Source organism: Ursus americanus, chromosome 10 (genome assembly GCF_024610735.1).
Source record: "Ursus americanus isolate L20-20 chromosome 10, mUrsAme1.1.p, whole genome shotgun sequence".
Taxonomy (NCBI): domain Eukaryota; kingdom Metazoa; phylum Chordata; class Mammalia; order Carnivora; family Ursidae; genus Ursus; species Ursus americanus.
In genome coordinates, this window is record NC_142136.1 from 1,099,580 (window position 1) to 1,124,033 (window position 24,454).

General features: G+C 55.3%; 1 protein-coding gene across 11 annotated transcripts in view; it reads right to left on the minus strand.

The window, feature by feature from the left end:
* The window catches only part of ATP11A (ATPase phospholipid transporting 11A), a 128,262-nt gene that overhangs the window by 49,699 nt on the left and 54,109 nt on the right, over nt 1–24,454 (minus strand). For all 11 annotated transcript variants that reach the window (XR_006775475.2, XM_045772943.2, XM_087864968.1 and 8 more), the window contains exons 2-8: nt 17,406–17,528; nt 10,712–10,801; nt 9,875–9,955; nt 6,549–6,656; nt 4,228–4,356; nt 1,982–2,085; nt 1,439–1,489 (exon numbers count right to left, since the gene is read on the minus strand). Coding sequence is in view for 10 of the 11 variants with exons in the window: in XM_045772943.2 (XP_045628899.1) it covers nt 1,439–1,489; nt 1,982–2,085; nt 4,228–4,356; nt 6,549–6,656; nt 9,875–9,955; nt 10,712–10,801; nt 17,406–17,528 (686 nt within the window). In the remaining variant the exon portion in view is untranslated. The remainder of the gene's footprint in view (nt 1–1,438; nt 1,490–1,981; nt 2,086–4,227; nt 4,357–6,548; nt 6,657–9,874; nt 9,956–10,711; nt 10,802–17,405; nt 17,529–24,454) is intronic.

The following is a 24,454-nucleotide window of genomic DNA, read 5'->3' on the forward strand; positions in this document are numbered from 1 at the left end:
TTGTGTTCCCTCTCTCGCTGGCTGTCTCTATCTCTGTCGAATAAATAAATAAAAAATCTTTAAAAAAAAAAATTAAAAAAAATAAAAAGTACTTTGCTTCTAGACAGGGGAGGACAAAGAAGAACCACTCTGAGTGGATGAAGAACTGGGATATATCATTCATCACTGTTCACACCACGAATTTACAAATACCTGTAATACTCAAATATTGAAAGTCGGCTGAATAGTGTATGTACTGAAGCAGCAAAACGAGACTTAGTATCAACATGTGAAACACAGTCGTTATGACCTTCCCAAGCTACTGAGCGTTAAACCTCCTCTCAACGTGAGGCAGGAGAAGCCGGCAACGTTTCTTTCTTCTGATTCATCCCAGCAACAATCTGAATGAATCTCAGTCTGCTTCGTTCTTCAAACAGTACTTATGAGACAGAAATGCAGGTTGTTTCTTCCAGAAACTAGGAACGTCCCAGCACCTGTTTCGGGAAGACTGTGGCCGTGCCTCCACGACCTCTCAGAAGCACCGCGAACGTGCTGATGGACGCCGGCCACGACTCAAGAAGCCACAAACCATTTCCATGAAACAAACAACTTCGAGAGGGGCCCCACGGTCTCACATTTAGCTGCCATCAATTTCCCACTGAGATTATTTCTACTTCTAGGCAACTGTCTTCCCTGACACACAAGGTAACACCAGGACAGCGACAATCTGGAAACCACTTAAGTGGAAAGAAAAACAATTTCTCCAACACAGGGGAGGCAGGAGCTTACAGAAATGGTCAGCTCCAAATCCCACTCAAAGTCAACTTCCTACACGGTCCATCTTGATTACCACGACGGCAAAGACCCGTTAGACCTGGAAACCATGTCCAGATGACACACTGGCAGGCCTGGGGATGCGGAGAGCCGGTCCCGGAGGAGAGCGGATCACACGCATCCGGCCACTGGCTGGCTCCAGGGCACTGCCACCTGGTGGGTGTGGGTCCTTGTCCACAACCCGTGGGTGTGACCTACACGGTCCCCGGACGAGACACATCCCCTTACATCTAGACCGAATCTAGAGCCAAAACGGGTGCCAGTGATGGTGCCAAGTAGACACATACGTGCCAGTAAAATGGCCTCACGTCAGAAACTGATCATCTCCGAGACTAAAGACACACTCGTCTGTCAAGGCAAAGAGCACTTCTCAGAGGGCAGCGGCTCACTGTCCGATGGCTCCTAACACTGTGAGACAACGTTTCCCATGAACACCGTCAGCTTGTTGGCACGAACAGCTATACTCACAGGAGAAACCAGAGAAGACGGTGGGACCTGGACCTTTGGGAAAGCCGAATTCTACTTCCCAAACCCACCAGAGCAGCAACCATGAAAGCCTCTACCGGTAACAGAAGAATGCACCGTAACCTGACAGCACAGACGGAAACAGCGCGTCTGTCCTCACCTCACCACGGGGTCGTTCCGATCGTTGTAGACGTTGATGCGGCCGACGAACCTGGCAACAGAGAAGCCAGGTCAGTGCCGCACAGCTGGGGCGGGAGAGGCGGGCCGGGCGCCTGCCGTCCACACCGCCTCCTGCTTCCATTCCAGGACGGAAGCGCTCTCTGCTCGAGGGCTGCATTCCAGGCCAAAAGCTCATGGGCTTCCTCCCCCTTTCTTCTTTTACTTTCTTTTTCTATTAGCCTAGGACTCCAGGGATTTTCCTTAAAATCAGTTCCTCAAGTTACAGAAAATTACTTTTTCTCCAATAAACTTAGTTCCATTAAGCCAGCCCAAATGTTTGCATAAAAATAGCTACAGATTTTAATGTTGCTGGACTACGAAAATATTAAGTAAATTATTTTATTTCTGGCTTGATCTTGATTTTTAAGCAGGGGTTTACATTCTCTCTCCAGACAAGCACGGCGCCAGACGAGGCGGGGTGGGGAGCAAGAGCAGCGCGCGGGGGCGGGGGAGCGGGAACGACGGGGAACGCGGACGGACTTACTTGTACAGGTCGGGCTGGGGCTGCTCACACTCAATCGTGGCGTGCAAGCCGTCTATATCTTCTTCAGTATGAAACCCCTTCGTGTCTTGAACGGCATAGTGAGTCTGCGGATCGACAAGAAAGGTGAATTCACAACAGAACGAGGGACGCGCACCTGACGGCCGAGGCGGGGGTCGGCGTCCCGCGTGACCTGCCGTGCCTGTAACTTAGCCCCCGAGTACAGAGCCGCGGTGCCGAGTCAGAGAAAACGTGTGAGTAAACGCGTAAGTACTCTCAGTCAACGCGAACTCGTGTGCGGGTGCTAACAAGCTACGGAATCAGGGGCGCTGGCGGCATTCGTCTGCAAGGCGCCAGGGAACTCCTGCCTCGCCCACCGCCCTCAAGCGGGGGAGATCCTTCTTCAGAACGGACACTTCAATCTGTCCCTGTGATGGCTCCCTGTCAGCAAATAAATCAAGGAGTCAATGTTCCTTTTCCTCATAGGATGCCCTACTGTGTGCGCAGTGCGTCTCTGGCATCACAAACTGCTCAGGCCTGGCGCTCTCCCCGCACGGCCACGCACTCGACATCGACAGAGGGCTCTAGGAACATGAGCGCGCCTCGGACCCCAGCGGGCTTGCAGGACACCGAATGCCCGGCCGGCCCCTGGTTTCCGATGCAGTGGGTCTGGGGGAACCGAGAATGGCATTTCTAACATGACCCAGGCAATGCGGATGCACCGGCCCAGACGGCATCACTAACGTGAATGGGTGGGCTCGGAGCCGCGCGCGAGGGCCTGCTGCACACAGCGTGTCTCTGAATGTCCTCCCGTCCTCCCGGCCACCAAGCGCTGGGCGGGAAAGGGCGCCACAGATCAAGACAGGTGGGAGATAAATCACGGCAGCAGTCGCTTTTAGAACATCCTGGGACACCTACTGCGCACCTGGGACATCAGGAAAGTTTCTAAGCATATTCTCGTAAGAGTCCCTGGAAGACAGGTCTGTCCCCACGTCAGGATGTGAAAACTGCAAAGGTTAAAAATGCCTGCCCAAGGTCACACGGGCGGCAACGTGACCAGTGCGGGAGCCCCTGTGTCTTTCAAGTTACCCGAAGGACTTGGGTAACTGCAGCACCCAGGCCCAGTCAAATGTGCAGACGTGACGTCAGAGAGCACACGAACGGGACGCTGAGCCCAACTGCACAAAAGGTGCAGCGGAGCGCCTGCCTGTCCTGGATGGGGAAACGGCCATCACGTCTCGACAGCCACGGTCCCGCCGGACACCTGCTGCAGCCACTCACTAGCCATGCTGGGGCATCCCTCCCACAGGACGGGCGCGAGGGGCCGCCCGGTGCCAACAGCCAGGGTCCACGTGGCTCGCTGAGTGTCACGGACACGGGAACACGATCCCCACACTCCACACACCTGACTCCACAGTCACCCGACGCTCCCAGGGGCTCCCACCCTCCACAGACATGATCGATCGTGCCGGAATGGGAGCCCTCTCGGGATGTCTGCACAGGAAAGGGACCCCAGAAGTCCCGCAGGGTTTATACACAATGATCTGAATGATCCACAAAAGGAGGAAAATACCTCTTCCCACTGTAGAAATCCCACTATTAACTGCCATTTGCCAATGCCTCAGACATGGTGGGGTCCCTGAGCCTTGCTCACCTTCCTGAACCCCTTGGAAGCTCCCATTTTCTTAAAATAATGAAATCCTTAAATAGTGATATGCTCTATTCTTTCGTGATTGTTAATTAAAGTTTTGTAGCACCAACTGGCAGGACAGAATTCCATACCAAGTATAAGAAATTAATTATAAATTCAGAAAGTCCTTAAGATATTTTAACAAAAGGACATTCATTACAGTGACAGTCCTCAAAAGTCTAGACTTGTGTGACTTTTCACATAATTCCAGTCTAGTGAAGACACTAATTTGACTAGTAAAATGAAAATTTTCCAAATTCCTACAATCTACCCCTGGCATCCTGGTCCCTCCGCTTGATGACACAGCTAAGAAACAACAGGAAGTGACTTCTGTTAACCCGAGGTGGTTGGCGGTTATGGACTCTGAGGGGGGGACAGGAAATGGTGGGATGTGGGGAGAAGCAAAGCGAGGAGCCGTGTGGCCGGCCCAGCTGCCCAGGCTGCTCCTAACCCCTGGAAACACTGGGTTTGCAAGCACGGTGCTGCAGCGGCCGGCCACACAGCGTAGCGGGCACAGCGCCCCACGCGGAGCCCCACGCGGAGCCCCACGCGAAAGTACTTTGTGACTGGACTCTCCGTCTAAGCTGGCGGTTGTCACGTGGCACGTCCCATCTGCGCGGCTGCTGGAGAGGAAGATCAAGTCACAGGGGAAGGTCTCGTCCTCCTTGACCATGACGATGTCCCCAACCTGCAGGACAGACAGACAGCTTCGGTGTGGCGGCTCCGTGGGGCAGGGGCTTCTTCCTCTGCAGGAAGATGTGTGGATGTGAGGGCACTCCAGGGAAGGACTGTGTGCCGGGGAATTCTGCCCAAACCGTGGAAAGACCAGGTGGGGGTCTCGATGGACCAACTTTAGACCCAGGAAGGATCAAAGCATATTATGATGGAATATTCTGCAGTGAAAACACAAACCCCCATAACGGGATTATCCTTGACTGAGCCCAAGCTGGACAAGTTCAAGCGTTTGTTAATGAGTCTGAGTGGGGATTACTCCTGCAGGAATGTGTCGATCCAAAAAACTCCCTTAACCGGCAGGTGTGAGCAGCTGTGACGAGGGAGGAGGGGAAGTGCTTCTGATACACAGGAGGGGGTGGGACTCCCCACCAGTCCCCAGTCCCCACATGCAGCCCGTACGATTCCATTTACGCCCCGCCAGTCTTGAGATAACAGAATCTTAGAGACGGACCACTGCAGACTGTTCTCGAACGGCCTCAGGGCCCTCCGCAGGCCTGGCCCTGTGGCACCGGGTCCGTGCAGAGCCCTCTCGGCTCCAACTGGCCGGCCACAGAGCAGACATTTCCCGTAGGAGATCAAGGCATTAAAAATGCAACTTTCTGCGGGTTGATGCTATTTAGGTCTGTTTATTAAAAGTATGGAAGGCTTTGCAAAGGAAATACAGTCATTAAGGGAAGTGCATGAAGGGCCTGGGGTCTGAAGAGGTTTGTTAATATGTGCACAGGGCCGCACCAGCACTCTGTCCCAAACCCCGTGACAGCCAGGAAATCATCACCGGTCCAGGCGAAGTGAGGGGAGCTCAGTCAGAAGTTCTAAAACAGGGGCAGCTGGGTGGTGGGGGGGCTCAGTCGTTAAGCATCTGCCTTCAGCTCAGGTCATGATCCCAGGGTCCTGGGATCAAGCCCCGCATCGGGCTCCCTGCTCAGTGGGAAGCCTGCTTCTCCTTCTCCCACTCCCCCTGCTTGTGTTCCCTCTGTCACTGTGTCTCTCTCCGTCAAATAAATAAAATCTTTAAAAAAAAAAAAAAAAAGGTCCTAAAACACCTGGACAGGAAAATTTATGGAACAAAGAAGATGCAGGGGCACCTGGCTGGCTCAGTCGGTGGAGCATAAGACCCTTGATCTTGGGGTTGTGAGTTCAAGCCCCACGCTGGGCACAGAGATTACTTTAAAAAAAAAAAATCTTAAAAAAAAAAGAAAATGTTGCTTAAAATCTTCAAAATACACACAATAGTGTATATGATATGTGTTGGACTAGGTTCACAAAGGTGGGCCACGTGCTGGTGACACGTGAGCAGTCCTCCAGGTGGGTCCTGGGTTGGATGGAGTGGGGGGCATGGGGGGGGAGGGAGGGGGGGTGGGCACAGAGTAGGGAGATAGGAGATGAGGGTGGGGAGGGGGATGGGGGTAGGAAGGGGGGATGGGGGAATGGGGGATGGGCATGGGGAGGGGGCAGGGGAATGGGGTTGGGGAGGAGATGGGAGAATGGGATGGGAGGGGGATGGGGGAATGGGGTGAGGGGATGGCCATGGGGTAGAGGATGGGCACACAGGTAGGGGATGGGCGTGGGATACGGGGATGGGGGGGCTTTAGAGATGAGAGGCTGCCGTGCATGAGGAGGCGGCAGGAGGGCCCAGCCGGGCTCCGTCCCCGGGCTCACGGCTAACACTGCTCAGGGCCCAGCCTTAGAGACCACACCGCCGCCTGGCGCACACGCAGGTGACGTAAACAAACACGTCAGTTATGCTCACGGCTCACTGAGACAGGGACTGAAAACACAACCTTCAGCGAGCTTTCCGCCTAATCTCTCAGTTCCCAGCTAGCGGAACTCGCCGTGTTCCAGAACAATGTTCCAACAGCGTCCTGGAGCTTCCTCTATCCTGACTGGCTGGACAGCCCTGACCGGGTCTGCGAATTCGGCTGCTCTAAAAGAGAAGACTTATGACAACTTCAAGTAAGAACTGAGGTTAAGGGAAGAGTGGCAAGTGCTTAGCTTACTGAGAAGGGTCTGGGGACGCAGTCGGGCCTGTACCCAGTAACGCGGCGATCCTGGGCACGGGTCTGGCTGAAGTAAACCCCGCTACACTGAAGCTTTTTGGGTTCTAACTGTTCCCAGTTTTGGCGGAAGAAGCACCGTGTTGCTTACCCTCAGCCTTCGGCTCTGCTTCCGAACCAGCTTGCCGTGCTGGATGAAATGCACCGGGCACTGGTTCATGGCGTTGTCTGCCTTATGGCGAAGCCAGTCCTCGTAGCCCTGAAGGGGAGAGAAGCCTGTGAGCTGGAGCAGAAGGCGCAGAGGGCCCTCAGATGGGCCACACTGTGGGTACACGCATCCAGCCTCGGCCGTGGGACCAGCAGCGAGGCTGCAGTAAAACCAGAGGATACCTTTCTCACACCAACACCCCCCCCCCCGAGTCCTACATGTCAACCTTAAATGAACCCCCAATCTGCCCACATCTTCATCGCCCCCGCTGCCGTGCTGGCCCATCCATCCCTCTAGGCGGTTGCCCCCCGCACCTGGAGCCTGCAATGATGGGGACACATGAGCCCCGAGGCCCCTGGGAGCTCCACTTCCCCATCTGCTGTGGGGCTTCTGAACGTCCTCCTGTGGGACACGTGTCTACTGTCTGTGCTCGAGTCCACTGGGATGACCACACGTAGCTGCTGTCAGCACCCTGGCCAGGGCCTCACTCGGGCGGGAGGACCAGGATGGGGTCTCCTGTTCCCCTTCCTGCAGGCCCAGGTGTGAGCCTCACCTGGTTCTCTGACCCAGTGAGCATGTCACAGGCCCCACCGCTGGCACTCTGCACCCCTACAATGCAAATGCGTGCAAATGCACGTGCAGGAGGCTCAGAGGAGAGGGGTCTGAGCCGGCCCCCAGGGGATGCTCGGCACTTGCTCGGAAAGGAGGAGGTGATACCATGGGAAATGGCATGAAGGGGCAGGATCGGACGTGGGTGGGGACAGGGGCCAGGCCAGCCTGGAGGGTTGAGGTCAGTATGGGGCATGCAGAAAGCCAGGTAGAAAAGGCAGGTGGGCAGCCGGGGAGGGCTCTGGGCAACTGCCTGACTCACTGAAGTCACTGGAGATGTGAACAGAGGGGGTCAGATGCTTGTCAGGAGCACCCAGGTGGGAGGACGCACATCTGGGACTAGCAGACGCCAGGCTCCCCAAAGGGGGCTTCCTGAGCTGCAAGGAAGGGCATTGGATCCCCTGTACGTGTGGGCTGGAGTCACCAGGGAGCCAGGGCTGAGGACGGGAGGGCTGAGGGCCATCCAAGTCGTCCAGTGCAGCAGCCAGAGCAGGGAGGTGTCCGGAGATCTGGGGAGGTGAGGAGGAGAGGATGGGGGGCAGGTGGAGGGGTGGGAAGCCAGGAACCCCAAGAAGTGAGGTGAGGAGGCTCAGGAGGGGGAGAGGCCCCACAGGAGCTTGGGGCTCCTTCCACCCTGCTTCTGCCTGCCCACATTGACTGCCGGCGTTCGAGGGTCTCCTCCTCCACGCTCCTGCAGAGGCCCTCACACGGTGCTCTACGCCAGCCTCTCAGGGAGTGAGGGGGTTACCCTTCCAAAATTCAGAGACAAGAACCGGAAGCACCGAACTTTACTGAGCCCACCACTCAGAGATCTTTAAAGATGACCCACACACTCCACCCCTCCGTTCTGCTCACCATCCCCCTTCTCGCTCTTCCTCCTCAAAAAGGCCCCTCCTGCTCATGGTCTTATACTTTAATGACACATGCGTGTCACAAGCAAGAGAAGTGCTGCTTTCAGTGTTTACAAACGCGTGAGTACAACCTACTGAGTATTTCCGTTGTCACTCAACATGCCGTTTTCCATACAACGGGCTCACTCATTTGAACCACTGCACCGTAGCCCCCACACACGCAACAAACGTGCCGCCCACTGCCTCACTGAAGGACAACCCGTCCCTAGTTTTTCTTCCCCAAAAAAGCCTGCAATGAACACCCCAGGACACACCGCCGGGCCTCTGTGGTCTATCCTGGGATGCACATAATACGCACTAACTGCATTCACGGCCTCCACTCCATCAGTTATGCCAAACGGTCTTCCAAGATGGTGCTACCGTGCTCCCATCAGCGGCAGGTGCACGCACTTGACCACATTATCACCCCTGGCTGCTCTTCAGACTTCCACATTTAAAAGCCAATCCAATGCGTGTGAAGTAAAATCATTTGTTCAAATCTGTATTTCCAGATTACTGGTGTGTTGAGACATAAAACCCAAACTGAAAGGAAGACATCCTTCAACGCTCCTCACCGCTCCTCACACTGTCTTGTGTAGACACTCTCGCACTGAAGATGAGCGAGGCTGGCAGAAGGCAGCCCGGAGGGCTCCTGACACACACACTGGAAGGTAACCTGATTCCGTTCTACATTCTCCCTCAATCTAGAGAAAATACCACTCCGCGGTACTGACGTACCACTGTCGTCCAGTGGCTGTTCTCATGCGAATACACACTTCGTTTTACTTACAGACTAACACCAGAAAGGCATGGCGTGTCAGCAAGAATTGGACCATCAACAACTGCACTAGTAAAATTTCATTTTACAAATTATCCAGATCTCCCAATGAAAGGCTGACCTATCAACCCTGAAATATAAACACCATTAGGTTCAAAAGTCTGCAGCCGATAAGGGACTTGTTTCTGGAACATTTAACGAGTTCTTGCAACTCATCAATAAAAAGACAAAAAAACCAATTTTAAGATGCACAAAGGACTTGATGACGTGTTTCTGAAGAAATACACACAAAAGGCCAATAAGCACAGGAAAAGACGCTCAATATCATTAGTCACCCAGGGAAGGCAAACCAAAAGCACAAAGGGCTACTTTGCAGCCACACCGCGGGAGACGCCGCCCTGACAGACGCAGACCGGGGGCTCTCGGGGGCTCGGGAGGGGACGGCAGGGACTGCTCATGGGTACAGGGCCTCCGTCCGAGGGGATGGGAAATTTCTGGAACCAGACAGAGGTGATGGCTACAGCAATAAGATGGCCAGATGATCAGTGGACGTAACTGAGACTCATTCTTCTCACCGTCAGGGACCGGGACCATGGAGAAGAGCCCAAGGCGCACGGTGAGTCAGGAGTCCGTGCGCTCGCTTAGGAAACCGCAGCCCGGACTCTGCCCACAGCGGGTCCTTGTCGTTCAGACAGTCCAAAGTGTGGACAGGCTAAGAAACTCTTCTAATAATAGATTCCATCTCTGGTTGGTTCTGAACGTGAAAATCTTGGTTTCCTCCTCAGACTTATAGGACACCACCCTAGCTGCTACGTTACCTAATCTCTCTCATTTTAGCTCAAGTGTCAATCTAAGTTACCAAAATGAATGTCTAGAACTTAACTAAATTTCCTGTGGATTCACTGAATAAACCAGATCACTTTGCTTTGGATAAAAGGCGACATTACATAACAAGACGGCTCCGTCTCCCCTCTTCTCTGCAGGCGTCTTACCTGTTTGATAGCCGTGACGGTGATGACGAAGAACAGGGGAAGCCCGCTGGTTACGGGACTCGTGGGGGTGTCGATGATCAACTGTAATTAAAGCAGAATTAGAGCCAACCTCAAAGCTCGTCCTAGCGACTCTAGGCAGACCGGCTGGCCGGTAGCGCCAGCAAGAACGGTTGCTTTTGCTTATTGTAATCCCACTTTATCCCCCCACTGGAGATAAATGAGACTGGGGGCACATCACCATGTAAATATACCATGAAGCTGAGGCTGGTTTGCTCTAGACAGGGACCTGCTTAAGGAAGCCTCACTAACGGTGGCAAAGACGCAAGTCGGATTGCTATGTGCGTTTTAACTTACTGCTCTGCTTTTGGTCCCACACTTTAATGACATTATTTGAATAACTTGATGTTGGGGACATCTGAAAGTCCTTCCACTGTATTTTGCATGATTGAGAAAAATGAGGTTGCTCGTCTTAAAACACATCAGATCTTGCTCCCTCCTTCAGACCCCACTATGGTTTTCTCTCTTCTCGCTCTACCCCACGCGCACCGGGGACGAGGATCCACCCAACGGCGCTTAGCTTGGCTGCTGAGTTTCTCCTAAAGATCAGGGGCTCCTGATTCCCCCTCGAGGACTGGACACCAGCCCCAAGGCAGACTCTTCACGCGTCTGCTTCAGCTCAGACGCCTCCCTGAACCGACGCACTTGTCCGTGAAGAAACAGAGGAAGGGCTCCAGGTCCTGCTCTTTCTCGTTAGCAAACATAGCTAATCTCCTGAGAATAAAGGGTTGCTTACGTAGACTTTACACTAAGGGATCAAAAAAAAGACAGCGGCCTTACCTGTACCAGAAATATGATAAGAAAATAAAAGTTGGCTATTCTTCTGAATTGTTCAAATAAGTTCTTGGGTATGAAGTTCCAGAACGTGTACTGTATAAAAGGAAAACGAAAAAGTGCCATTTTGATCACATTCTACTTTTTATAGTGTCATCTACGACATGATGACAGCACTGGATTTCGAAGCACAAAATGTTTAGTTTTAGACAGAAAACTCAAAAGGCAACATCCAGCGTTCTGTAGACGCCTCATGCATTTGTCGACCACAAAAATGAACTGCTAACACAGAGCACGTTCTCCAGAAGAGCACACGCTACCCAACGCCAGGTAATTCCACGTCCTGCAAGTAGCCTTACGACAGTTTCACCGTTAAAACAGGTTTCTTAAGACGTAAACGTCCGACTGTTAACACATCCATGTTGGGCGTTCCTCCCTGACTACCTCCTTCTCTTCTGTCTTGTGACAGTGTCACCAGCTGGCCACAGAAAGCAGTCCCTCCAAGTCAGCATCGCGAGGCCGTGGTGTGCCGGCGTGGAGACGGCCCCACGCGCGCCTCCTCCGCGCAGGGAGTGGAGAGCAGTCCTGGCTGCCACCTCTCTCCAGACTTCCCATCTTTGCCTCAGGAGGAGTTCCCTTACCTTCTGCGTTGACGGATGTCATTACCCTCCTCCCCCGTAAACACTGTGTTGGTGTTTGTCTATGAGCCCTCCAAGTGCAGTCCAACCCCACCGCGTCCACCCCCCCAGCACCCCTCCCCTCCGCGTACTGCCCGACCCCACCCCGTCCGACCCCCCAGCACCCCTCCCCTCCACATACTGCCCGACCCACCCCGTCCGACCCGTCGAACCCCTCCGGCACCCCTCCCCTCCGCATACTGCCTGACCCCACCGCGACTGACCACCCAGCACCCCTCCCCTCCGCGTACTACCCAACCCCACCCCATCTGACCCCCCCAGCACCCCTCCCCTCCGCGTACTACCCGACCCCACCCGGTCCGACCCCTCTGGCACCCCTCCCCTCCGCATACTGCCTGACCCCACCACGACTGACCCCCCAGCACCCTCCCCTTCGCGTACTGCTGGACACCCGACCTCTACAGGCTATGGGTTTGGCCAACATTTCCTCAGTCAGTGGCTTGTCTTTCTCATTCTTAACAGTGTTTCTTGAAGAGCAGAAAATTTTAAGCTGTGAATTCAACTGTTTGCTGCTGGCCTTGCTCTGATCGTTCGTAAGTCCCACCAGGTTCTGCTGGGGGTTTTCTTTGGGATTTTCTTCACAGACATGTCACTTGCCCTGTTTCCTCCTGTCCAGTCTGCCATCCTTATCCCGTTCCCTCCTCACTGTATTAGCGACGACATCCAGTACAGCCACTGAACAGGATGGCGAGAGGGGAGTCTGCGTCATTCTCAGTCTTAGGGTGAAAGCATCTCAGTTTTCACCATCAGGAGCAGTGTTAGCTGTGGGTGTATTACAGATGCTCTTTATCAAGTTGAAATTCTCCTGAACATCAGGAATGGTGGTGGATTTTGTCAAATGCGCACGCGAGGCTTTCTTCATTTGAGTGCAAACAGACTGAGAACCAAACAGCAGGTCTCCTGGTCAGAAATGCAGCCAGACACGGAGGGTAGAGAACACTGCTTCACCTCGGGTTCTCAACCAGAAAAAAGCAAAAACAAACAAAAAACCCAACCCTGACTGCCCATTCTCCCAAAATATAGGCAATGCCTTCCCCTCCCCCCTCCGAGCCTCACAAAAAAACAAAAACAAAAAATCATGATCTGAATTTTTAGTTTGCTACCCTACCTCAGGGTGATCTGGCCACTCTCTGGAATTCAGAAAATATCCACTCTCGATTCCGCTGTGATACATAAGGCCTTCGTGGAGTCCTGACGCTTAAAAATCGAGTAAACCTTAGCCAATGATTTAGGGGCTGCGTTCTAGTTTTTCGTGTGTAAAGAAGTACACCACCGTGAGCCCGGGAGGCATGCGGCCGGGGTCAAAGTTCTGGCTCAAACTGGTACTAGAAACACAACGGAGACGTTAAAATTCTACAGCCCCACAAACAGCACAAACACAAGCAACCTTTTCAAAGGTTTAACAAAGCTAAGTATTTTTTCTCTTAAACGGGCCATAATGAAAATGTCTGTTACTTTTCACTAACTTTTAAAAGTAGATATTAAAAGAAAGCTAAGTTATCAGGCAGCCACAGCATTTATGTCTCATTTTTGTGTTTCTGTGACCAGCCTAAAATGATCCGTGAGCCTTCACAGACTTCCTGACCCCAAGACGGAACTGTCTTTAAAGCCCCACCCTGTGAAACTGGCCTTCCTGCCCAGCACCCACTAACCCATGATTCAAAAATGTCCCCAAGTACCTGTAGCACGTCACCCAGGACCAAAGTCACATTAACGGAGAAAGCCCCTACTTAAAACCCCATCTTCCGTCTCCGGAAGTGTCTACAGATGTTCAGGATCTGCTCACAACGCTGGCGGAAGACCGCGGAGGCGCCCGGAGGGAGCCGCTGGCGCTGGTGACAAGGACACAGGGACTCGTCAGGTCACTCTCTGACTTCTTACTTATTCTTGAACGTTTTCATGCTAGAAAGCCTTCGTCTCAAATGTGTAATGAAATAAAGCAGCATGTCATCTGCTTCCGAACGGAAGAGCCCTGGGACGCCACGAGAACATCCGCCGCCGTTTCTGGACCCCTCTGTCTCCCAGGTCCAGCATGCCCGGAGCCAGCTCGGATTTGGAACTGAAAGCCACCTGCGTGATTGCTTCTTCTAACCAGGCGCAGAGAGGCCACGCAGCTTCGACGGTACTCTGTAATCCCCTATTTCACAGGATAAATCACCGTAATAAGTCGTTACTGCTGATTGTTAACGTGGTCAGAAGACGTCTCTAATTCCGGATGGCGTCTGACAAGAAAAGTGAAAACCCAACGTGCTAACCGGAACACGTGTGAGCGTGTGGGCCGGCGGGATACAGTGAACGGGCACCAGGTGACGCACGAGAGCCCGCAAGCGGAGGACGGAGGGGCCACCGCACACGCTTCATCAACCTTATGTCCGGGGAGCTGAGTGCATGGACCCGGGGCCACGATGTCACACGCTCCGCAGACCCTGGCAGCAAGCAGCACTTGATCCTGGGGGTCCCTGGGCTCAGCCACACGCTCAGGACGAAGCCCGAGGCGGCTAGAGCACCTCCCTTCCCCCCGATGCGGACAGCTCGAGACAGTCGCTATTCCTCGCTTTTCTCTCACACTGCGAACACTTCACGCCGGAGTGTCCGCGACCGGGACACCTCACCAGCACCCGGCTCAGTTCTGTGGCGGTCGCTGTGGTTCTGTGGGTCACTGGGAGCATGGATCAGGACACACAACGCGGCCCACCTGGTCTGCCCCAGTCACGTGGTGGAAGGAAGCCAGAGATAAGCCCCTGGCACCGTTCTCTGCCGACTGCCAGGTCATCAAATGAGAACATGTGGGAAGCGGCCTCGGCTGTGCCGCACCTGAACACGGGCCGAGCACCATGGCCGTGCACGCAGCCCGATCTCCCCTGGAAGGTCGTCCGCGCACGCGGGGTTGAGCTTCCTTGTTCATGTACGACTGGGAGACCATGATGTAGAAAACAGAAAATGAGGCCCCATTCTGGATCCCTGCTGTTAGTAAAATGAGTGAGCATCACGATGGGCCAGGGAGAGGTAGTGCTGGTGCCACGGGGAAGGTGTGGGCGCAGGGGCAGACTCGCAGCTACAAGTCAGTCCACAGGCTTTGTTCTGAGCCTGTTCCTCCTGCAACGGGCCGGGCTTTGTAAGTAGCAGTGGCCCCACGGGGTTGTTCTGGAGCAGACGGGAGACACTCCGAAGTCCGCCCACATCTAATTGGTAAAGATAGTCTTCCCTTGCCCATAATCAAAAGTGACGCAGCTTTCTTGATGACATGACAGTGTAGCCTGAGCCTAATATTTAATTGTTGTGTCCTGAGGTCAGAGCTGGGAGCCACATGGATTCTGTGCCCCAAAGTACAACTTGGTGACAGTGATGAACCAGCGCCCGGTCCTCCTCTTGAACCTGGGATCTGCGTGCCCGTAGTGTGAGCAGCCACCGGGTACGAATCTGAGATGTGCGTGCCCATGGGCACAAGCAGGCGCTGGGTGCGAATGTGAGATGTGCGTGCCTGTGGGCAGGAGTAGCTGCTGGGTACGAATCTGGGATCTGCGTGCCCGTGAGCACGAGCAGGTGCTGGGTGTGAATCTGGGATCTGTGTGCCCGTGGTCGTGAGCAGGGGCTGGGTGCGGGGCTCTCACGTCGTCAGAGGCAAAGGGAAGGGGACACGCTGGGGGGTGGGCTCCTGTTTCTCCTTCATCCCAGACACCTGCCCAGGGTGTCTCCCCCAGAAAGGAAACCGAACTCTCATCAGTCACTGATCGCCAATATCGGCCCTTCCTTGGAACAGCTCAGAAGTCGAGCATGGTGGGAGTGGCTTTTTCGCCCCCTGGTGTGAAAGCTCTCTGATTCAACAGGACCAAGCTTGCAGAGTGAGGCTTCTGGGCATGCACATAGTCTAAGCTGGCGGTCTTTTAAGATGAATGCTTTCTTCCCAAGAAAACACAGATACGTTACAACACACGTTCTCCAGACCTGTTGTGGACCTAGGCTCTACTAATCCAGTAGTTTTTTCCATATACTCTGAGCTGTTTTTAAATGAAAGCAATTATGTGCTCTGACAGACGTCACGGCTACCGTCCACCCCGCTAACAGGGCTCGGGGCACCACCCTTGGCCTTCAGAGAGCCTCTTCCGTACAGACTCTGATTAGCAACAGAGGCTGTGCTTTCTCCTGAAATCACACACCATTATATCCCGTCGCCAGGCATTGAGCCACTGACCCCACCTCTCTAGGAAGGGCGCGTCCTCGGGAAGGAAGAGGAGTGCGGACACAGGGGCCCCCCCCGCTCTGAGCAGAGACACAGGCTCCCACCGTCTGTGGCCTCAGCCCGACCTGCCCCTTAAGGATGTTGACTCAGTTCTTCCTGCTCTGAAGGAGCTTTCCTGAGAAGGACCCACTGTGAAGCCCCCGGAGACACCGCAAGTCTGTCCCAGAGGCTCCTTCCTCCACCCCCGGCATACTGCTCCCTTCGTCAGAAACCGAGGCAGGGCTGGGGCCGGTGCGCGTCAGGCAGCTGGGGACGATGCACGCTACCCCAGGGAGAGAAAAGGTGGGAAGGCAACACGGCACCTCAACATCACTGTGGGAGTATTTGAAAGAAAAAAATGAAAATAATAAACTGGCTCTAAAATTTCAGGAATTCAATTTAGAAATCACTGCTTTTGGCTGTCTCCCCTAAAACACTGACAAGACTTTGTGCCCTAAATAAAGCATCGTTCAGCCTCTGGCTATATTCCACCAAATGCCTCAAGGCCCTCGGACCACCCCCGTCAACCAGGTCAACCTTCCAGAAGGTTCCTCCACACGGCCCTGTGCAGAACTTTCCACATCGACCCGAAGGCCCTGGGGGCTTTGTCCCTGGAGGGACAAACCAGCCGCAGCGGGAAGGCATCAGTGGCCGAAGGGCCTGACAAATGTCCTGCTGGCTGGACCCTGGGCAGCGGGGACGGCTTCAAGCCCCATCACCCGTCCCCGCTGTCTGCCCTGCCCAGCTCACGCGGCACCCGCGGCAGTGGCATCCAGCACACGTCCCTGATTCTCGAAGCATTTGAACTGCACAGGAGCTGATTTTTAAGAAATGTGTTTGAGATTCCTCTTCTGTGTCGGGCACACCGGTGACAGGGTCTTCAGCGCGCTCTGAGACCACGTCAGGCTGGTACAGGTCACCGCGGCAAAGAACCCCACTGCACCCCGGGGAAGGTCCCGCTCGGTCATGTGTCCCGGCGTGTATCTCACTTAGGGCAATCTTTGACAGTTTACAGAGGAATGCAATAGCCTAACCACACATATCTAGACATGTGGGACAGCCACGTGTGGATTTCGTGGGCCGCCACACAGGTGTGCACACCCGGGACACGCGGCCATGTGTGCACGCCTCCATGGGCACATGGGTGTGTACCACTAAAGGGAAGTTCTCCAAACTCTGGGACGCCGTCATTTACCTTTTTTGTTCAAAGCCAGTTCCCAAACGCCCCACCCATCCTGGAGAGCCATCGACCGGAGACTCTGCCGTGCGTGGAGTGTACCTCAGCGTTCCTGTGCTCCAGTCAAGGAGAACACGGGCTTCACTTGAGGGAGGACATTCCAATCACCGCACTCCTGTGGCACTTACGACACCAACTGCCTGGCAGACTGGGACACGTGCCCAGTGCCCCCATTCACAGGGGGCTACACGCACGTCCTGCACCAGGGACATTCAGTGTCGTCTCTACTTTACAGATGAGGGGACCCGGGTGGGGAGTGGCTTGGGATGGGCACGTGGTCAGATGGCAAATATGTCCATGGCAGAAGTGGGCCTCCTGTGTGTGTGGCATAATTAAAGAGACATGAAGGACAGGTGGTCTAACACACAGGATGCATGTCCCACCAGCTGTAGGACAAGCTGTGGGATGAGGGGCCAGCCCCACACAGATGTCAATAGCAGCATTCGGTGGGGTGGGCAGCCGCCACGGCGATGGCCCCAGGAGCAGGGCGGGTAACCGCCATCCCCATAGGGCCCACGGGAAACAAGGTCCCAGAAAGAAGCTCACCTTGGAGGAGACTATTCTGTTGTCGGGGTGCCTCTGCAGGATGTAGGCCTCAGCACCTGGGGGGGGCTCCCTGTGCCCCACGTAGATGGTCCGACTGTCCACCCAGTTCTCTTCTCCAGCACACTGTGGAAAACAGAGCGGTGTTAGCAGGGGTGACAGCTCTCCCTGGAGTGCTGGCTGGAACACGTGGCCTCACCCGCGCACCACCTGTGCCGGGCCCCACCTGCCAAGGCTGGAGCCACCCCCATCTCACTCAACCCCCACGGGCTACACTCCCCAAAGGACCCATCTGAGCGGGAGGTCTGAGCCGACGGGGAAGCCCTTCCAAGCTGGTCGTCAGGGGAAGAACACGGCTGGGCTCCCGCACAGAGGGCTCAGCGCGATCCTCAGGCGTCCAACAGAAGACGGCAGCTGTTGGACACGCGGGATCACGTCTTTACTGAGAGGCTAAGACTGTGAGTGCAGGACGGAGCTGTGAACCGTCGCCAGTCTCCCTGCTCAACGCTCTCCCGGGAAGAGCAGCGGCTGGGGTCTGACCCGTCTTCGTATTATTCAAAGGGTCGTGCCCACGAGGCACATGGCAAATATCTTCTGACCAGAAGAATCTTTACAACACTCATCCAACCCTATGCTGTCAGCATGGAGATGCCAAGACACCACAGCTACAGAGGAGAGACTAAGCTGCAGCCTGGCAGGCAGCCCGGCTCAGGGTCCTGGACCCCCAACCCCCAGGCCGGCGGCCCGGCTCAGGGTCCTGGACCCCCAACCCTCAGGCCGGCGGCCCGGCTCAGGGTCCTGGACCCCCAACCCCCAGGCCGGCGGCCCGGCTCAGGGTCCTGGCCCCCTCACTCCACAGGCTGGCAGCCCAACTCAGGTCCTGCATGTGCGCCCCCCAGGCTGGCGGTTCAGCTCAGGGTCCTGGCCTCACATCCAGGCAGCCTGCTGGGCTATGGGAAGCGGTGGGGAGGAGGAGGTCAGTGTGACAGGACAGGAAGAAGGTGGGTCAGATCAAAGCTTGGGCTCAGTTGTCACTGAGACACAAGCCTCATGCAGGTCCACAGCGCCTGAGGACAGCCCTGCACCCACAGCTGTCGACTACGGACAGAGCATGAAATGACGCGGGCAGCCACGCAGGAGCCCGGGCTCTTCTGCCTCCCTCTTGCGGTGCCCACCCTTTGTGGGTCAGGGAGCCCCCGCTCCTGAATCCACACAGACGGGTACTGTAAGCAGCGCCTCTGCTGGGTGAGCTCACGAGAGCCTCACGTCACTTCTCTGTTTTTGCTTATGTACCATGGGTTTGCCCATCGCCACCTTCTCGGGGTCAGGAGCCTACAGGTGCGCCCAGCGCACGCACACATTCCCTCCGCCAACGCCACCTCCGTGCCTCCTGTCAGGGACTAGCTTTCCAAGATGTCCCTGCAGACCAAGGGCAAAGACCAACCCGGGCTCCATAACTCCACCTGTGTTTCCGGACATGCTCAGCAGGGACGCGGGAAATGCACGATCCCTGGGAGAGAACGGGTGGCCCCTCACTGGCAGGAACTCAGGACGTGTCCCTGCCAGGAGTCCACTGCCCTACAGGAACCTGGTGCCGAGCCAGTGCGAGCCCTCCCCCACCGCCCCACATCCCTTCCTGCTGCCTTCCCGTTTTGGGGATGCTGACTCAAACGCCTCGTAAGAGCTTCATAGGCCAATCTGTGGGGGTGAGAGTTAAGAAAACACGAGCCCCTGATATCCCTTTATTTCTCGGGACACAGCCAGGGGACTTCTCATTCCTGCAGATTTGCGGACTTAGTTGAAAAAGAATACACAATAAAGGAACCATAGAAGGAAAAAAAAAGCATAAAAAGGTAACTTTTAATACAAATATGAAAATCCTGAGAACCTTTCTCCCACCACTGGCTTTCGGCCCGACACCGACTACGGACGCACCAACCCTCCTGCTAGGCAGGTGGAGGCGCCCACTGTGCCCGGAGACGGGTCCCCCGTCTCTAGGGAGGCAGAGTCGGAATGAACGTTATCAAGGCCAATTCACATCCCCCACACTGTCTAGTGGACACGCACTGTTTTAACGTGATCACGTGACTCCTCAAATATGACCACACGGGGCAGTGCCAATGTGCCGACTGCGCGTCAGGACCCTCTTCCTGCCTGCGGAACAAGACCAGAAAGACACCAAGCACCAACAAGCAGCAGGCCTCGCCTAAGTCATCGCAACAAAAAATCCACTTGGGAAGGAACCACGCACTTACTGGATGAGAGCTCGGCCCTGTGTGAGGACGCTACCTTCCCACCATTCCCTGAGGGATGGAAAGAAGCCATGAGCTTCTGGAAAGTCCCTTCCTCCTAAGAGCAGTTACAACTTGGTGGACTCGAAGGCCATCGGTGAACTTCCAGCTGGCTTTGCTCACCGCGTGGTCAGCATCACAGGGCCCAGGGAGGGACACCGAGGAAGGACATGTCCCGCGGTCAGGAACTTGCAGGGGATCTCACGCACAGCCCCTGACAGGCAGGCAGCGTCTCTGGGTTCAGATCAAGACCAAGGTGAGTTCCGCGTGCTGTTCTCTGCATCAGTGTTCAACTCTAAGAAGGCTAAAACCAGTGTGCAAACTGTGGAGAACCCAACCAACAAGACGCCCCCAGAGACAGCCTGGCTCCTGATCACACCCACATCCCGTGTGCGTCCCGCAGCAGACCGGCTACAGGACTGCAGACGCATCGCTCAACAGTTCTGTGTCCAATGTTGTCAGCAAGATTCTGCTTCTCTGTCCATGTAGCAGTGAAAACAAACTTATTAGCCTCAACTGTATAATTTCATAACCTAACCGGTCCTGAGCCAAACATCAATCACACGGTCCGCGGTCCAGCGGCAGCGCACACAGAAAGACATCACGTCGCTTGGAGCTCTGAGCACGATGATGTGGGTCTTCATGAAACCTCCTGAGGGCAGGAAGACAGAGACACCAGCCTCTTTTTTTAGGGATTCATCTGAGATGGGACCAGTGATGGCACCCAACACAGCCTCCATGACTTACTTACACCTTGGAGCGCTGGAGACGGCCAGGGACGCGCATCACAACGCAAGGCTGAAGCTGCCACCAACTGGCCTTTCTCAGCTCCCAGGCGGCACCAGAGGACGACTCCTGCACGCCCCCAAGGCTGGCGCCAAGTCCAATCTAAAGTGGCCACCTAACCTATGGGAACGCGCCCAAGTGCACTCCAGCCTCCGAGATGCAAACCCACCCCCATGCCCGCGCTGCTCCCAGAGCGCCCACCCGCAGCTCGCGAGGAGAGGCAGCCGCTGCCCGGCGAGTTCCCAAACCCCAGACTCACACAGAGGAGGAAGGAGTCTTTCTTCTTATTGCCACATGAACGAAATTGTCACATACAGAAACAAGGAGACAAACACAAAAAAGACAGCAGCTGACGGGGGAACGCGCAGCATCAGTGAGACTGTCAGAACCTTTTCCAGGAAGAACCACAAATAAGGAGGCTGCTTCAGGCAGCGAGTGAGATCAGTGGAGAGCAGACCCCACGTGCGCTGGGGGCTCTGCTCTCTTAACCTGACGTACCCACCCGCGGACCTGAGTGCGAACGATGCCATCCCCTGAAGTGGCGGCACAATTCCCTGCAGGTCACACACCTCAGAGGACTCAGTGCTTCTGTCCCAGCGAGCTGGGAATGAAACCTCCACTTCTGGTCTAGAGCACGGAAAACACTAGACAAATACCAGCATTTTGCTAACTCACGCGGTACCTTTCTGTCCAATCTGAAAAGATACAGATATGGTTCATGTTGACAGACCGTATGCTACTAATGAACTCTTAAAATACTAGTCACTGTGTAAACAGATTCCGTCACACAGAAACGGTGTTAAATTAAGAACAGGTGTAGATGTGACTCTGTCGACAAAAATCTTACGTTCACACAGCAAACCCTCTGTCCTCCACTTCCAATCTTGATAACGCAGCGACTCTGAAGCGGTTGAAGGTCCAGTCTGCTCAGATGACTGACTATTCAGGTAAACTGTTAGTCAACAGGGCACATCGACGTTCACCATCACCAGCTGGTGGAAAACACGCACGGAAACCACAAGGAGACACAACTTCATGTGTCACGGGCAGCGATGATGGGGACAAAGACATGTGGAGAGGGTGTGGGGAGCCGGGGCCTGTCACTGGTGGGAACGTGGACCGGTGCAGCCGCTGTAGGAGACAGTCACCATAACTGCACGCACACGTGTGTTCATAGGAGCACTGCTCGGAACACACGAGAGATGGAACAACTGGAACGTCAATGGACAGACAGACAAGGCTGGGGTCGCACTATGGGGTCACTACTCAGCCATGAGAAGGACGCATGTCACAGCATGGGTGAACCTGGAAAACATACGTAAGGGAGAGAAGCAGAGATAAGAGGCCATGTGTTGTAGGATTCCATGAAATGTCCAGGACGGGCAAATCTGCAGAGACCGTGCTTGCCAGGGGCCAGGAAAGTGACCGCTAATGGTTCTTCTGGGGTGAGGAAAATGTTCTGACTGGGGGTGTGATAGGTGCACAGCACCATGAACATGTTCCAACAGACGCAGACGCATCGCACACGTGCAAAGGCCCTGTGGTAGGCGAGTTACCCTCAGCAGCGATACAACAGATATTCCCGCTTTGCGAGTGGCTGTGTGGTCCGCATGCACACGAGATCACCACTTCTCACTTCAGGGACACATCAAAGGTCACCCAGCTCCCGTGCACACCGCCATCCGTCCTTGGCTCCCGCTTGCCCTTCTTCATTTTCTTGGAGGGAGAGGTCATTCCTGTGTTTGAACCACTTCCCCTTTCCAGTGTTCCACATAGACTCTAGAAACTGAGATGGAATCTCTCGCATAACCCTTTCAGGGAGTGAAAAATCCAGCGGGGGACGTGACGGGTAGGATCTGGGGCAAAACGCCCTGTGCCTGACGTACACAGTTGTTGTTCTGTATTCATCTGTGGGCAGGTGACCGGTCGCCTCAGTGAACGAGGAGGATGTGCGGCTGGCTGGCTCCGAGGCTCTCCGGTGTGCCGCTGAGAACAGCAGGCTCACACAGGGACCGGTCACCGTGGCTCACCTGGCGGACCTCGGTGCTGGCTCCAGTGGCAAGGGCTTCGGAAGCTACTAAGCTGGACCACCTCGTCTCAGGACCCTGCAGCGGCCAGAGCTCGCGTGACTCGGTCAATGAAAGGTCTCCTCGTGGCTCCGGGCGAGCTCGCCCCACGTCAGCACCTCCTCGCCTGTCCACTGCAAGCAGACCCGTCTGGGCAGGAGGAGGGGGCAGCACTTAGCGTGCCCCTCAGACTCATGTCCACGACGCCCACACGACTGTAGAGGAGCAACCAGGAAGGATGCCAAGGGTCAGGGTGGGGAGAGGGCCCGCAGAGCGCCTTGCAGGCGGCAGCCCCGGGGACCCTGGGGGGGGGGGCAGGACAGAGTCTCCTGGAAGGATCCGCGTGAGGCCGGAGGACACAGGCAGGCGCGGAGGGAGCGGCCAGGAGCCGGGAAGAGAACGGTGTGGCCGCCCCCACCCTCTGCCAGTCTAGGTGTGCCGCGGCAGACACCATCCCCGGAGACGGCCGCCGTTTTGAGAAAGGGTCGCTGCCAGGAGCCACGGAGAAAATGTCACCACACATCACACTGACCCGGCTCTCCGAGTGTCCTGCAGGACTCCTTCCCTTGATCCTTCTTTTCTAAAGATGGTTCTGACGTTTGGATCGCCGCCGGAGAAGACCAAACCTGTGTCGGTGGGTGTGGCGGCACCTTTCTGGCAGGACGGTGGGATCTGGGGTGCAGGCTCAAGTCCGTTCAGTGTGGGTCCTGCTCTCCTGGCCCTCTGGGCTATCCTTCAAGCGGACTTCGGTTGAACCTGCTGGTCGACGGGCAGCCATCCCAAACCAAGAGCCACCACCGTGGGGGCCTGGACCCCAACAGGAAGACGTCAGAAAGGGCAGCAAAATGGCTTCGACGGGGTTCAGCGTTCACTGGCATCTTGAAAATGAGCGACACTACTCCGACTGTGTGGTCTCACCCACAACGAAAAGTAAAGGACCAACCGAACAGGGCAGTGACTCTGAGGTCAGGCAGGGCCAGGGGCACCAAGGACTCCCCTGCAATTCAGTGCACGACCCAGGCTCCGTCCTGTCCTTCCACGGACTGTGCCGTGGGGATACACAAGGGGAAGGACGAGGAAGGACGACAACGTAGCCAGGGAGCCTGCCTTCACACAGACCCACGGATTTCAGGATGAACCCAGTGGAAGAAAGGAGAAAGGAGCGTTCATCCAGAGCAGGTGGGGTGGGCCCCGCAGTGTCGGGGGGGAGGGGGCAGCAGGACCTTAGCCTGAAGCACGACCACAGCTCCCTGGGTGCTTGGGGAACCGCCTGGCTCTCGGGCTGGCCCCTGTTGGAAGTGCGGCCCAGCATCAGCGGTCAGGGGCTGATCCTGAACCGTGCGGGCGGGGGGGTGAACAGCTGTGGGTCAGAGCCGCAGTGTCCGGGCTGGGCCGACCCCTGTGCCCCATCACTGAGGACCGTCGTGTGCTCCAAACGCTTCCACTCGTGTGGGGTGCCCCGTGAGGAATTCAAACATACAGAAAACCCCAGAGCAGACAAATAAACCACCAGATTGAAGGAGGGTTCACGTTTTTGCCATGTTTGTACCAGGTGAATTTTTTTCAGAAATTAATTAGAAATACAGATTTTTTTTTTTTTAAAGATTTTATTTATTTATTTGACAGAGATAGAGACAGCCAGCGAGAGAGGGAACAAGCAGGGGGAGTGGGAGAGGAAGAAGCAGGCTCATAGCAGAGGAGCCCGATGTGGGACTCGATCCCAGAACACCGGGATCACGCCCTGAGCCGAAGGCAGACGCTTAACCGCTGTGCCACCCAGGCGCCCCAGAAATACAGATTTTTAATAAGCCATTTGAAAGTACTCACCTCCTCCTCCTCCTTAAAATTTTGGACAGTGAGGGAGGGAGAAAATATCATGCAACCTGCTGCAGGGGCGGGCCCCCAGGGA